The 14,953-nt window shown below is 35.6% G+C and overlaps 3 protein-coding genes across 6 annotated transcripts in view; 2 read left to right on the top strand and 1 right to left on the bottom strand.

Moving 5' to 3' along the window:
* Positions 1-3,192, top strand: part of LOC107712521 (probable phospholipid-transporting ATPase IM) — a 32,749-nt gene extending 29,557 nt beyond the window's left edge. For 3 of the 4 annotated variants that reach the window (XM_016517804.1, XM_016517807.1, XM_016517806.1), the window contains 6 exons: positions 238-461; positions 548-631; positions 731-976; positions 1,711-1,849; positions 2,307-2,437; positions 2,542-3,192. In XM_016517804.1, coding sequence (XP_016373290.1) covers positions 238-461; positions 548-631; positions 731-976; positions 1,711-1,849; positions 2,307-2,437; positions 2,542-2,859 — 1,142 coding nt within the window. In that variant the 3' untranslated portion in view covers positions 2,860-3,192. The remainder of the gene's footprint in view (positions 1-237; positions 462-547; positions 632-730; positions 977-1,710; positions 1,850-2,306; positions 2,438-2,541) is intronic. The other variant, XM_016517805.1, reaches the window with a different exon arrangement.
* A 1,062-nt stretch (positions 3,193-4,254) lies between these two features.
* The window catches only part of LOC107712502 (centrosomal protein of 152 kDa-like), a 45,825-nt gene continuing 35,126 nt past the window's right edge, over positions 4,255-14,953 (top strand). The window contains 1 exon segment of the mRNA XM_016517772.1: positions 4,255-4,750. The gene's annotated coding sequence lies outside the window, so the exon portion shown is untranslated.
* On the bottom strand, positions 5,390-14,927 carry galk2 (galactokinase 2). Its single transcript, XM_016517802.1, has 10 exons — positions 14,723-14,927; positions 14,468-14,556; positions 14,272-14,395; positions 13,540-13,630; positions 13,307-13,453; positions 13,129-13,227; positions 12,145-12,297; positions 10,276-10,486; positions 7,192-7,393; positions 5,390-6,182 (listed from the first exon to the last, which is right to left on the bottom strand). The coding sequence occupies exons 1-10, from the start codon at positions 14,770-14,772 to the stop codon at positions 5,975-5,977; spliced, it is 1,374 nt and encodes a 457-aa protein (XP_016373288.1). The 5' UTR covers positions 14,773-14,927; the 3' UTR covers positions 5,390-5,974.

Here is a 14,953-nt window from a genome sequence, read left to right as displayed (position 1 = left end):
CTATCTATCTATCTGTCTATCTGTCTGTGTAACAGTCTGTCTATGTATCCGTCTATCGATCTGTTTTGCTCTTAATGCTCAGTGTGATCTGGTGCTTGTGATGTGTACGCCATACAGCTGAAGTATTCAATGTAGATGCACTGCTGATCTAATAGAGTGGTTGCTATGGAAATATGCTGGCCTTTTTGATCTGTAAAGGATGTGTAATGTGTGTATACTGTCTCTGCTCTCCCTCAGCAGCCCACATTGGCGTGGGCATCAGCGGACAGGAGGGGATGCAGGCAGTGTTGGCCTCTGACTATTCGTTCGCCCAGTTTCGCTACCTGCAGCGTCTCCTGCTCGTCCACGGCCGCTGGTCCTACTACCGCATGTGCAACTTCCTCTGCTACTTCTTTTACAAGAACTTCGCCTTCACGCTGGTTCATTTCTGGTACGGATTTCTCTGTGGATTCTCTGCCCAGGTAGAACTTTATCTTATTTCAGGCTGTGGATGGAATATGCATGTGATTTCAATTTAAGATTATGAATAATGTTTTTGTCTTTAAAGACGGTATATGACCAGTGGTTCATCACACTCTTTAACATTGTCTACACCTCACTTCCTGTTCTGGCCATGGGCCTGTTTGACCAGGTAAGCCTAGTATAGGTGTCAATTTTTGGTGCATTGTGTAGCAGCACCAAACACAATTGCAATCTTTGCCTTTTAACATAAAATTTGTTGATTTTGCAGGATGTGAACGAGCAGTACAGTTTACGCTATCCAAACCTGTACAGACCTGGGCAACTGAACCAGCTCTTTAACAAGAGGAAGTTCTTCACCTGTACACTGCAGGGGGTCTGTACCTCATTTATCCTCTTCTTCATCCCATACGGAGCCTTCTTGACCGCTGTGCGGGATGACGGCGCCCACATCTCTGATCAACAGGCTTTCGCGGTAACCATAGCAACCACTTTGGTGATTGTGGTCAGTGTCCAGGTGAGGCAGTTTAAAAACTGTGCTTGTTTACTCAATCCATTAAAATACTTTAGAAATAAATGACAATGTACAGTACATAAAGGTTATGTAAAGGTTATTTCTGTTTAACTCGACATTGCAGTCTCTCTCTCTCTCTCTATATATATCATTAAAGAAATATAATTTAAGAAATAAAACTGTATAAATATTTTGTATAAGGTGCTATAATCATTGTATAATAAAGATTTTGTATATAATTTGGAAAAAAAAAGCAAAAATCTAATTTTTATTACTGAAATGCAGCAAAAAATGGAAAATGTACTTAATTCTCATGAAAATATTATAATGCAAATTATATTAAAAGGCCAGTTCACCCAAAAATGAAAATTACCCCATGATTTACCCTCAAAGCATCCTAGGTGTATATGACTTTCTTCTTTCAGACGAATCCAATCAGAGTTAAATTAAAAAAATGTTCTGGCTCTTCCAAACTTTATAATGGCAGTGAATGGGTGATATTTTTCAATAGTCCTAAAGAAGTCCAATAAAGCGCATCCATCATAAAAAGTGCCCCACGCGGCTCCGGGGGGTGAATAAAGGCCTTCTGAAGCAAATCGATGCATTTTTGTAAGAAAAAGATCCATATTTAAAACGTTTTTGGGTGAACTATCCCTTTAATGGTGTATATATATATATATATCGTTAAATAAAAAAGAAGCCTAAATTAGTGTTAAGAATATTGAATTTTGTTTCAGATTGGGCTTGACACCAACTACTGGACCGCTGTTAACCACTTCTTTATCTGGGGAAGTCTAGCTGTTTACTTTGCAATCCTTTTTGCAATGCACAGCGACGGCATTTTTACCATATTCCCAAACCAGTTTCCTTTCATAGGTAAGAATGTAAATGGGTTTATAGGTGCACTAAATCTTTTATTTTTTGTTTTGTTTATTATTGTCTAAAAAACAAGACAGTTGGTCTTGGACTTCATACTGACACCTACTGGTGTGGATGCAGCATCACATTTAAGCTAAAGATGCCATTGTGAAAAGCAGATTCTCAGGCTATTTGTTATCAATGATTATATCTTTCTGCAACCAGAACTGTCAGATATAGAGCGCAGCAACGATGACGTATTTTTGTAGGACAACCCACAAGATCCCTTAACAAAAACCTATAAAACAAAACATGAAAATATCTTGAGCTAGTGTTGACCACAGGCCTTATTTCAGGCATTTAATCAAAAACACGTTCAAAAAAGCCACTGATCTGGGAAAAATAAATCATCCCTGAGCAGTTTTTTCTAGGCCACTGATATTACTGAAGTTAAACATATTGTGTTTGACTGTAGGTACCGCACGTAACTCTCTGAATCAGAAGTTTGTGTGGCTCGTCATCCTCCTCACCACAGTCGTGTGTATAATGCCCATGGTGGCTGTCCGCTTCATCAAGGCTGACCTCTATCCAACACAGACTGACAAGGTTACTACATAAACACTTGCCTTGTACAGTGGGAATTGAAAATGATTAATATGCCTTTTTACCATTGACTGCAATTAATGTCAAAACCGTTTTCCCTCCCGTAGGTGCGTTTACTTCAGCAGACCTCTAGGAGGCAGGGTCCTCAAGAGCAGAACCTCAGGAGAGTCCGCAGGACGAGTTCTCGGCGCTCGGCGTACGCTTTCGCCCACCAGCAGGGATACGGAGAACTCATCACCTCCGGCAAGAACATGAAGGTACCCACATCCTCCACTTCCACATACCCACTATCCTCGCCCGCAAGAGGCACCAGCTTGGTGAAAAACAGCGGCACAACCGATGCGGCAGAGACCAACAGCACTGGATTTGGGAGGGAAAGTGACCAAAACCAAGAGGTAACGGTGGAAGACTTGGAGGCCAGATAAAGGAGCATTTTTCTTCCTTTACAGTCTTTAATGTGAGAAAATGATAATGGATTGTGAGCAGACACACAGATGCCGTGGGCACGACTAGACTATGGGAGGGCTAGACATGCACAGGAGACTCCAAAGAGCCAGCACAATGAAGCACAGATAACACTCATTTTCTCATGCATCATATCTCACAAGGCACCCGTTTGAATTTTAAAATGAACCTGAGATTCATTTAGATTTCATTTTGTATTTTCACCTCTTCTGGCACAAATTCAAGTTCAATGTTTTTGTATTTCAAGTTTTAGGAACTTGCTTTTATGCCTTAGCATGGAAGCTTGTTTCTGCCACAGGATTTTAAAAAAATTAAAAGGTAATTGTGACTTTTTTTTCTTTGTAATTTTGAATTTATATCTCACAATTCTGTCTTCTTTTCTCGCAATTGTGAGAAAAAAAAGTCAGAATTCATACAAATTCAATTCTCTGAAGAAAAGTCGGATTTATGAGATATTATTTCGCAATTGCAAGAAAAAATGACAAATTGTGAGATTAAGCCGCAGTTACCTTTTTATATTTAATTCCATGACAAAAAAATCGGAATAGCAAAATGTAAACCTAGAATTCTGAGAATTATTTTTCTCGCAATTCTGAGTTTATATCTTGCATTTTTAACTTTTTTTCTGAGTTTGTATCTTGAAATTCTGACTTTTTTCTCGCAATTCTGCCTTTTTCCTCAGAATTCTGAGCTTACATCTCACAATTCTGCTTTCTTTTCTTGCAATCGTGAGAAAAAAAAAAGTCAGAATTGCAAGATGTTAAGACACAAACTCGGTTCTCTGAAGAAAAGTCAGAATTGTGAGATATTTTCTTGCAATTACAAGAAAAAAGTACAAATTGTCAGATAAAGCCGCAGTTACCTTTTTTTATATTTAATTCCATGACGAAAAAACGGAATAGCGAAATGTAAATCTAGAATTCTGAGAAAAAAAAGTTAAAATTGCGAGATATAATCTCAAAATTGCAAGAAAAAAATTCTAAGTTTATATCTTGAAATTCTGACTTTTTTTCTTGCAATTCTGAATTTTTCCTCAGAATTCTGAGCTTACATCTCACAATTCTGTTTTCTTTTCTTGGAATCGTGAGAAAAAAAAGTCAGAATTGCAAGATGTTAAGATACAAACTCAGTTCTCTGAAGAAAAGTCAGAAATTGTGAGATATCTTCGCAATTACAAGAAAAAAGTACAAATTGTCAGATAAAGCAGCAGTTAGCTTTTTATATTTAATTCAATGACAAAAAAAACAGAATTGCAAAATGTAAACCTAGAATTCTGAGAAAAAGTCAGAATTGTGAGATATAAACTCAAAATTGCAAGAAAAAAAATAAATAAAAATTTCGTCATCCTGGAGAAAAAAAACATCAGAATTTAGAATTGTGAGAAAAAGTTGCATATACCTTTTTATTTATTTTGTAATCCCGCTGCGGAAATTGCCTTCCATATGCAAATGATTCAGGCATTGGAACAATAAATTAAACTTTAGAGTTTATGTTCAACAAATGACATCATTTTAACAATACTAATAAAGCATAAAGGAGTAAACATGTACACGTATGTGAAATAATACCTCTTATGTTGTTATAAACACTGATACAGCCATCTGCAGTGGTTTAGGATTATAAATGCATTGCATATTAAATATGGATATGTTTGAAGACCTGGAAGTTGCATCACAGATATCTATACTCAGTTTACAAAAATGCACCCAAATGCATCATGCTACTGGATGAGTAGTAACACTTAGGAATGTCTGATATCGATGCTGCAGAGAACATGCATTGGCTGGAAATCTTACGTTGGCGTTGTAAAGCAAGCTCTAGCTTTTTCACCGATTAAATGGGTGTTAAAAGGTTTTAAAATGCCAAATTTTATTTTAAATATGCCTCTTTTTTTAAAAAGAAAAACATTAAAGGAAGTGCAAAAACATTCCACACTTGTCCATAATTCAAACCGTAGTTAGTGCTTTTGCATGCAGCGCAGCGAACTGAGAATATTGAGTTTTTACGCAGAGTCGTGCCTTCCATCAAGCGATAGACTGAAGCATTTACGCGTTTAAACTTCTAGAATTCCACATCTATCTAATACAAAAGGTCTATAAAGTGGGCATTTCTTTACAGAAGGAATTTTTGTGCCTTTTTGTTTTCCTTTCATTAAAGGAAGTACTTTCAGTTGTCGAGTCGAATGTGTTGCCATTGTTTTTTTCTTTGATTCAGGCTGTTCATTACCCTCATTGACTACATTAATGTAGATCATATTTTTTAAATAATTTATTTGACGAAGGGGGTCGTGCAGCATTACCTGTTTATGAATGTACAGTTGACATGTTAATTTAATGTTATGGTAAATATATTTATGACGAATGTATAAGATTTTCTGCTGTGCTATTTTGTCAACAAAGACCATGCAGATTGTTTATGGTTTTTATTTAAATGCATGGATTTTTATACAAGTCATTGTAATTTTTTTATATGATATGCATTAAATGGCCATTGTTTCATTTATTTAAAAAGGAATGTTTGCGTTCATGTTTCATATAGCAAATGTTTTACTCATTGCGAAGTTCTCTTCAAATTCTTGAAATGACTGGATTTAGCTCACGAAAATTCACCGAACAATGAAAAATGTGACCGCAATACATCAGTTTCCTTGTAATACTTAAAATTAGTTTGAATCCCTAAATGGAAATATAAGTAGTAGTAATAGTGTAGTAAAAACCACTAACAGTTATTATTGATTCTATAAAGTAAATGACAAGGATTGGAAACATTAAGATTTTTATTGAATGCAACTGGTTGAATATTGACCTTCAACGCTTTTAGAAAGTGCAGCAAAGTTAGGAATGTACTGATCATCTCTTGGATCTTTCTCTAATGCCTTGACAACCTTAAATTGGCTATATAAAGATCAGAGTGCTTACTTCATTCTTTTAAGACATGCAGAGTACAAATGCCCATTCAGACTTTATACAGTCTGTTTCCCTTTCATCATATCTGCCATTATACATACCACCTCCTGCTTCTAAGGCCACAGGCTCGATTGTGTTGCTAAAATGAGAGAAATTGCCCCGCTACTTTTCATTCCTCTATGAAAATCGCCGCCCCTCCTCCCGGCCTCGTCACGAATAAACTCTGCTTCTCCAGAGCGGATCGACGTGCGTCAGGCACGTAATAATGTTCTCTCACAGTTTGGAGAAAAGAATCTAATCGTTCTCCGGGTACCATGGAAACCGTGCAACCTCCCCATCCAGCTCCGGTTAGCCTCGACCCCACGGCACCTGCCTGCCTGTGAAGGGAGCGGGAAGATGTTGCTAAAACGCCAATTCATTAGACAGACTCGGGCAACTTCCATTAGTTTGCCACATGAGCTCAGAGACGTGACTCATTCAGTTCAAACTATTTCAGCATCATGTAATAAATACTGGTCAAAATTTAGATTTTTTAAATGGTTTTGAAAGAAATGTCTTATGCTCACCAAGGCTGAATTTATTTGATTACATTTTACAGAATACAGAAAAAACACTAATATTGAGAAATGTTACTACAATTTATAAAAACTGTTTTCTATTTAAATATAATGTACTGTAAAATGTAATTTATTTCTGTGATGTCAAAGCTGAATTTTCAGCATCATTACGCCAGTCTTCAGTGTCACATGATCCTTCAGAAATCATTCTAATATGCTGATTTGCTGCTCAAGAGACATTTGTGGAAACCGTGATTCCAGGATTCTTTTTAGAACAGAATGTTCAAAAGAATAGATATATACAGTATGTGTGTATATACATATATATCTATATATAGAAAATCTTTTCGTTGAATATCTTTTTTCTTACTTAACCCAAAACTTTGAATGGTAGTGTATCATGGTTTGCAATAAATATTAAGCAGCAGTAACTGTTCTAACATTGATAATGTTAAAAAAATGTTTCTTAAGCAGATCAGCATATTATAATTATTTCTGAAGGATCATGTGACACTGAAGACTGGAGTAATGATGCTGAAAATCCAGCTTTGATCAGAGGAATAAATTCCATTTTACAATATATTCAAAAAGAAAATATATTCAATTATTTTCAATTGCAATAATATTTCACAATATTACTGTTTTTACTGTATTTTTGATAAAATAAATGCAGCCTTGGTGAGCATAACAGACTTATTTCAGAACATTAAAAAGTCTTAATTGTTCCAATTTTTTGACCAGTAGTGTACATTTTAATAGAGAAATGTTTTTATATAATATTCCTAAGTGTATTATGTGTGATATGGCATCGCCAGCCGGTCTCACTCACAGACATGTGTCCACCAGCTGGTCCAGCTCAGGGCAGCTGCACTCGTACAAGTCTCTGCAGCTGGCGTGGCTTCGGTTCATCAGGTCGCCCAGCTGAGTGACGGCGTTGGCAGGGGAAGAGTCGCACACGGCCTTAAACTGCAGGACACGCGCAGCCTCGCCGTACACGTGCCTGGCGCGCTGGTACAATTTAAAATCAGTCGCTGAGGTAAAAACAGAAGAAGTCTGTCTCAGAAATAATATATATGAGCCATTCTACAGAATTGGTGCAAACTGCTGTCCCACAACCAGAAAACACATTAAAAAAGCATTTAGGTAATTAAATCTTAGATGTTTATTGAGATCTTTCTATTATCTATTGAAACCCACAATAATATTTTAAATATTAGTAAGCTTAATATATATAATATCATCATTTATTGGGTACTTTCAGTTGGGAGGTAACTGTCTCTAACCCCTACATTTCAACTTATGAAAAACATTGAATTTTTTTTTCCATTGTTGTTTTTAAAAGTATCTTTTTTTTAATTCTTTTAAAAAGTTAAGTTTAAAAAAAATATTTATATTATATTTTCAATGTAAATTATTAAACTTTATGTTTAAAAAAATGTCCCGCATTTTTCATGTCACTACCAAAACAGTGTATGTTTTAGTCCATTGGCCGAGACTGATTTTAACTACACCCCTAAATTTATGATCAGGAAATATTCCAGTGTCCCTCTCTCTCATAACTACAAGATGCGAGTAGATAGGTCTCATCATTTTGAGGTCAATTGTTTTCAAAAGTCTGAAAATCTGTTTGTAACTTTAAGGAACGTCACTACCGAACACCTTTTTTTTGGCAATAAAGCACACTTTTTTGGGAGGTATTCCATAATATTTAGTTTTTATATGCATACCACTGTTCAGAACTGTGCTAGCTAACCATGTGCTGATTAGCATCTTTGAGCTAGGTTCAAAAGTATCTAAAATTGTCACTACCGAAACATTTGGGTGAGTTTCGGTAGTGACGTTTTTTTTTGTGTGTGTGTTATCCCATAGAATTGTCACTACTGAAACATTTGGTGGAGTTTTGGTAGTGACATGTTTTTTTTTGTGTGTGTGTTATCCCATAGAATTGTCACTACTGAAACATTTGGTGGAGTTTTGGGAGTGACATGTTTTTTTGTGTGTGTGTTGTCCCGTAGAATTGTCACTACCGAAACATTTGGTGGAGTTTTGGGAGTGACATGTTTTTTTGTGTGTGTGTTGTCCCGTAGAATTGTCACTACCGAAACATTTGGTGGAGTTTTGGGAGTGACATGTTTTTTTGTGTGTGTGTTGTCCCGTAGAATTGTCACTACCGAAACATTTGGTGGAGTTTTGGGAGTGACATGTTTTTTTTGTGTGTGTGTTATCCCATAGAATTGTCACTACCTAAACATTTGGTGGAGTTTCGGTAGTGACATCTTTGGGGGTTTTTTTTGGGTGCTATCCCATAGAATTGTCACTACCGAAACATTTGGTGGAGTTTTGGTAGTGACATGTTTTTTTTTGTGTGTGTGTTATCCCATAGAATTGTCACTACAGAAACATTTGGTGGCGTTTCAGGTAGTGACATGTTTTTTTTGTGTGTGTGTGTTATCCCATAGAATTGTCACTACCGAAACATTTGGTGGAGTTTTGGTAGTGACGGTTTTTTTTTTTTTTTCCCCATAGAATTGGCACTACCGAAACATTTGGTGGAGTTTTGGTAGTGACGGTTTTTTTTTTTTTTTCCCCATAGAATTGGCACTACCGAAACATTTGGTGGAGTTTTGGTAGTGACGGTTTTTTTTTTTTTTTCCCCATAGAATTGGCACTACCGAAACATTTGGTGGAGTTTCGGTAGTGACATTTTAGTTTTTTGGGTGCTATCCCTTAGAATTGTCACTACCGAAACATTTGGTGGAGTTTTGGTAGTGACATCTTTGTTTTTTGTTTTTTGGGTGCTATCCCATAGAATTGTCACTACCGAAACATTTGGTGGAGTTTTGGTAGTGACATGTTTTTTTTTTTTGTGTTATCCCATAGAATTGTCACTACCGAAACATGTCATCATTGTTTCGTTAGTGACAAAAGGGAACACATAATCCACATATTTGGAGGAAATTTTTTTGTATTTTAGTATGTTTTAGTAATGTTTTAGTATGTGAGTTAAAATTCTGTAATGTGATGTGGTCGCTACCAAAGCATTACTGTCACTACATGGGATGTTTTGTCAAAAATAAAGTACTGAATTATCAACTAAGATGCTATTATAGTTTTTGGTTCAATGTACAGTATATTCAAATTAATGAATCCTTAACTTTGAAATCAGTATGATCAACTTTTTGCCTTTTACAAAGAAAAATTGTATTCAAAATACCACAAATCTCATAAATTACACTTGAAATATTGTTAAAAATTTAATTATTGATTTACCTCTGAAAAAAATTTATAAAATAGAAAGAATATATATTTACAATTTAGATGTAAGCAAAATCTTAATAGGTCAACATAACCCTTCTGATTAAATTATTATTACTGTGTTTCGGTAGTGACAAATTTAAGGAGAGGACAAATATTCCAAAACTTTCTGAAAATACAATATGAGAATTAACTGCACAATTACTAGAAATCTGTACCTTGGACATTATACGATTTGCATACATACACATTTTTTGGAAAAATACATTTTTTTCAAGACGTTTCCAACTCTGACTTTGGACCAATTCTGTAGAATGGCCCATATAAACATATATTGGTCACACTTTACAGTAAGGTCCCATTAGTTAATGCATTAACTCCAGTTCCCACATTTTTTTGTCAGCTGAACCCCTTAGATGTAAAATATATACTTAAAGCCCCCCTGAGATTTTTAGTTAATATATCAATATTAACTATATAATTTATAATATAATAATAATATAATTTAACATTGTAAAGTGTAATCATAGTATTATCTACAATATAAGCTAATATAAAGCAATATAGGACTATTTTGCCAACAAGACCAGGAATGTGTATATTAATAAAGTAAGTAGTGTTGATTTTGCTTTCCTGTGGTCTGTGACTGCTCTCTCACCGTGTTGTGTGTTGGCGCTGAGGATGTCTTCACACAGCTGTTCGGTGCTGATGCCCAGAGTCTTGCAGATCTCGTCTCTGCTGTAGGGCTCAGGGTGCAGCACCTCCTCCACCAGCTCCAGCATCTGCTCCAGACTCACCTGCAGCTCCTTCTGCAGATCTCCCAGCTTCAGCAGATGACTCCAGTCCAGACCGCGTGCCTTAGCCAGCATCTACAGAGTACGATCCGATATTCTACCATTAAAGGGATAGTTCACCCCAAAATGAAAATTCTGTCATTAATTACTCACCCTCATGTCGTTCCAAACCTGTAAGACCTTCGTTCATCTTCGGAACACAAATTAAGATATTTTTTATTAAATTCGAGAGCTCTCAGACCCTCCGTAGACAGCAATACAACTGAAATGTTCCCAGGTCCAGAAACGTAGCAAGGACATCGGTAAAATAGTCCATGTGACATCAGGGGTTCAACCGTAATTTTACGAAGCTACGAGAATACTTTTTGTGTGCAAAGAAAACAATAATAACAATTTATTCAGCTATTCTTCTCCCCGAGTTACAGTCGTCCGCCATCTTGGAGAGTACCCCAGAATGCAAAGAATAGCTGAATAAGTTATGTTATTATTGTTTTCTTTGCGCACAAAAAGTATTCTCATAGCTTCGTAAAATTACGGTTGAACCCCTGATGTCACATGGACTGTTTTACCGATGTCCTTGCTACGTTTCTGTGCGTTGATCGTGGTAATATCCTTGCTGTCTATGCCGGGTCAGAAAGCTCTCAGAATTCATCAAAAATATCTTAATTTGTGTTCCGAAGATGAACGAAGTTCTTACGGGTTTGGAACGACATGGTGGTGAGTAATTAATGACAGAATTTAATTTTTTTGGGTGAACTAACCCTTTAACATACTAATCCAAAATATCTAGAAACTAGACTTACATGAAAGCTAGAACAACTTTTGGGAAATTTCCTGGTGTGTTACCAGATAATTATTAGTGGCAAAGCACTGAAGCTTATTATTACTGAGCTTCTTCTGGATTTAAATCTATAGATTTATAGGTCTCAAAATCTGGTGCCAATTTTGGGGTCAGTTTCTCAAAGTCTCACACCTGTTGAAACATTTCAACCAATTTGATGGTGAAGATAGTAAACAAGAAGTGAATCATCATCTCGGCTACTGCAGATGAATGCAAAACTCTTCTTTAACTGTTCTGAAAAATCCACGTACAGTACATTTGGTTGCGGTGCCACCTACTGGAAATAATGTTAAATGCACTCAGTCTTCTAGAACTACTTCTAGATACACCACTGTACATTATATACACTACCTTTTAAAAGGCAGAGTCAGAAAGGTCACTTTAAAATTGATCAAAAGTGAGAGTAAACAAATTTATAATATTACAAAAGATTTAAATTTCAAAATAAACGCTGTTCTTTTGAATTTTCTGTTCATCGAAAAAAATGTATCATGGTTTCCACAAAAATATTAAGCAGCAGCACAACTGTTTTCAACATGGAAATGTTTCTTAAGCAGCAAATCAGCATATTAGAATGATTTCTACAGGATCATGTGACACTGAAGAGTGGAGTAATGATGCTGAAAATCCAGCTTTGAATCACAGGAGTAAAATACATTTTAAAATATATCACAATAGAAAACACTTATTTTAAATTGTAATAACATTCCCCAGTATTATAAATTAGTACTACATAATAATAAATAAATGAAGCCCATTAGAGGCTTCTTTCAAAAACATTTAAAATTCTTGCCAACCCCAAATTTTGTGTACATTTTTGGTGACCTGCCAATAAAATGCTTATATTAAAAAGACTAAACTATCATTCTAGATGCATCTCTGAAGTTCAGACCTTTGTGGCAATGCGGCACTCCACCACCCTCATGTTGAAGTGAGATGAGGCCGCCTTGTTCATCTCCACACAACAGTTGGCGATTACAAAGACGGCCCCATCAGGCAGCCTCACGTCTGTGGCTCGCAGCGGATTAAACTCAATCAGCTTCGCCTTGAGGAATGGAAAATGAACAAAAAAGGAAAAAATCAAGCTAAATCACCCTTAAAAATGTATTTGTAGATGCACAGTGTTAAATAAGAGTTCCCTTAAAAAAACGTTGTAGTTTAAAACGCATATGTCTTAGAAATGTACTCTTTGTATTCATGTTGGTTTTACATGGTTTAAAAAAAACTTTTATACCATATTAAAATGTCATGTGGTGTAACGAAATAAACAAAAACACCCTGAATACATATGAGTGTACACATTTTTATATTAATATATATCTTTTTTATTTAAATTTTTTAAATATAAATATCGTGAATTATTTATTTATAAATGTCAAGTCCATATGACATTTTACAACCTGAATTAACCTTACCATGCCATAAACACTAATTCAATGAAAATACATCACATGACTTTGATTTGGTGGAATTTTTTTTTTTAAATATTTGAAATATTAAAAAAAAATAAAAAAAAAACTTTTTTAAATATGTATTTAGAAAAAATATTCTTTTGTAATAATTACACCAAACTATTTAATACAATTTTATTTTCAAGAACTTCAACGTTTTAATGAGGCATTTTATCTTTATTATAATATCAAGACAGTTGGAACACTCTTTGATTATGCCCACAAAAAAATATCCAAATGAATTTTATTTTAGATATACTTTATGTTTTTTAACATGACTATCATAAAAAATTTTATTCAGTCATTATATGCATAAATTGCATTTTTTGTGGTCACAAAAAAAGAGTATTGTGCTATTGACCCTTATACCAAAAATGAATCAAATGCCATATATTGAGAGAAGAAATATAAAACACATGGCTTACTGTTCCCTCCTCTGCGAGAAAAGAAATGGACTGATCCATCCCTCCCCCCTCAGTGCCAATATAACGCTCACACTTGGCACACGTCTCTGCAAGAGTCACCTGAAATTACATCAATGCACATCTATGAGAAGCAGCAGTTGTATGTAATGCATGTAAGAGGATTTACAGTAAGGGAGACCTTAGACAGAGGCTTCTGATTGGCCTCCATCGTGACCAGACCGGCACAGCACACCAGGGCACTGGAGCTGGAAAGACCTGAGCTGGCCGGGATAGTCCCGTCTACCATACAGCACATCCCTGCCAATGAAGACAAGCTCAGGTGCTCCTGCATACATAAGGTCAAGGGTCAAATCACTGCAATTGTAATGCAATAAAGCAAACATGCATTATAAGTCATATTAATCATCTCACCTGGATTCCTCTCACTCCACAAAGGAAGTAATAGTGCCATTGAGGATTCTCTCTGTCAATGAAGATGCCATCAACAGACACAGTGAAATCCCTGAAATAAAGAAACAAGTACGTAAGCAAGAATATGGAATCTTATTCCCTCTATGGAATAAAAATATAAAAAGGTAATTGTGCCTTTAAACTCACAAATTTGACTTTTTTTTACAATTCATAACTTGTAATTGCAAGATATAACCTCCCAATTCGGAGAAAAATTTCTTAATTGCGAATTTACTGTATAACTCACAATTGTGAGATATAAACTCACAATTCTGAGAAAAAAAGTCTGAATTGTAAAATAAAATGTCACAATTAGGCCTACCTTTTTAAAAAAATATATATATATTTTTTTATTCTGTGGCAGAAATAAATGTCCATAAAAAAGGTAACTGTGACTTTTTCTCCCGCAATTTAGACTTTTTTTCTTGCATTGTGAATTTACATCTCACAATTCTGACTGCAAGTTTATATCTCACAATGGCAAATGATAAACTCACAAATCTGAATTTACAATTAATAACTTGCAATTGTGAGATAGAAACATGCAAATTCTAAAATAAATTATGAACTTTTATTTTTATTCTGTGGCAGAAATTAGCTTACATGAAGTTAAATAAATACAATTAGTCAAATAAATGTTACCAATGAAATTTTATTGAACTAATTTCTGTAATGAAGAACACTGTTACTCACTTGTATTTGGGCTCAGTGTTGGCCAGCTGGATTGTTTTGGAGTCACTGACAGAAACTGCAGCAAGAATATTCTGCTCTATTGCCATTGGCAGGACAGCATAGCCACAATAATCAATATGCTCACCTGAAAATGAAATGATAAGATTTAATATCAGATGCAGTGCTGATGGTATTTGTTGTTATGTTTACAGCCCACCTATCAAATTCACCCTCCCTGGAGCACAAGCGAAGAACAGAGGCATTTGTCCATATTTTCCACGAAAAGCCTCTTTCAGTTTCTGCAACCTACCAAAAGATGATAGAAAACCGTTTTAAGTGTGTGCCTAAGACAAAAACACAAGTAAGTTAACACTAAATAAACAGGATGTAAATCGAGTGAGTTGATTCCATTCATACACAATCGAAGTTTTCCGAACAGCTTTCCGAAGTTTTCCGAACCGTCGCAACTTACCTTTCATGTCCACTGAACAACACCTTGATTTTCGGAGGAACTGTGGCCATTGTGCGGCTTTTAATCTTTGTTTTGAAGTAAATACACTATGCACGAGTAGACTGACACTGTACAAGTGCTGTCAGCTGACTGTCACACCCGGAATCGTGAGTCTAACAATACGGAAGAAACTGACACGAATCCCTCAAAGCATATTCACTGGATTCGGAATCACTCGGCAGGAATCGGAAC

The sequence above is a fragment of the Sinocyclocheilus rhinocerous genome, unplaced genomic scaffold (genome assembly GCF_001515625.1).
Source record: "Sinocyclocheilus rhinocerous isolate Xijiao unplaced genomic scaffold, SAMN03320098_v1.1 scaffold1259, whole genome shotgun sequence".
Classification (NCBI taxonomy): domain Eukaryota; kingdom Metazoa; phylum Chordata; class Actinopteri; order Cypriniformes; family Cyprinidae; genus Sinocyclocheilus; species Sinocyclocheilus rhinocerous.
The sequence above is the reverse complement of the archived record's forward strand: the minus strand, read 5'-3'. Positions and strand labels throughout refer to the sequence as shown.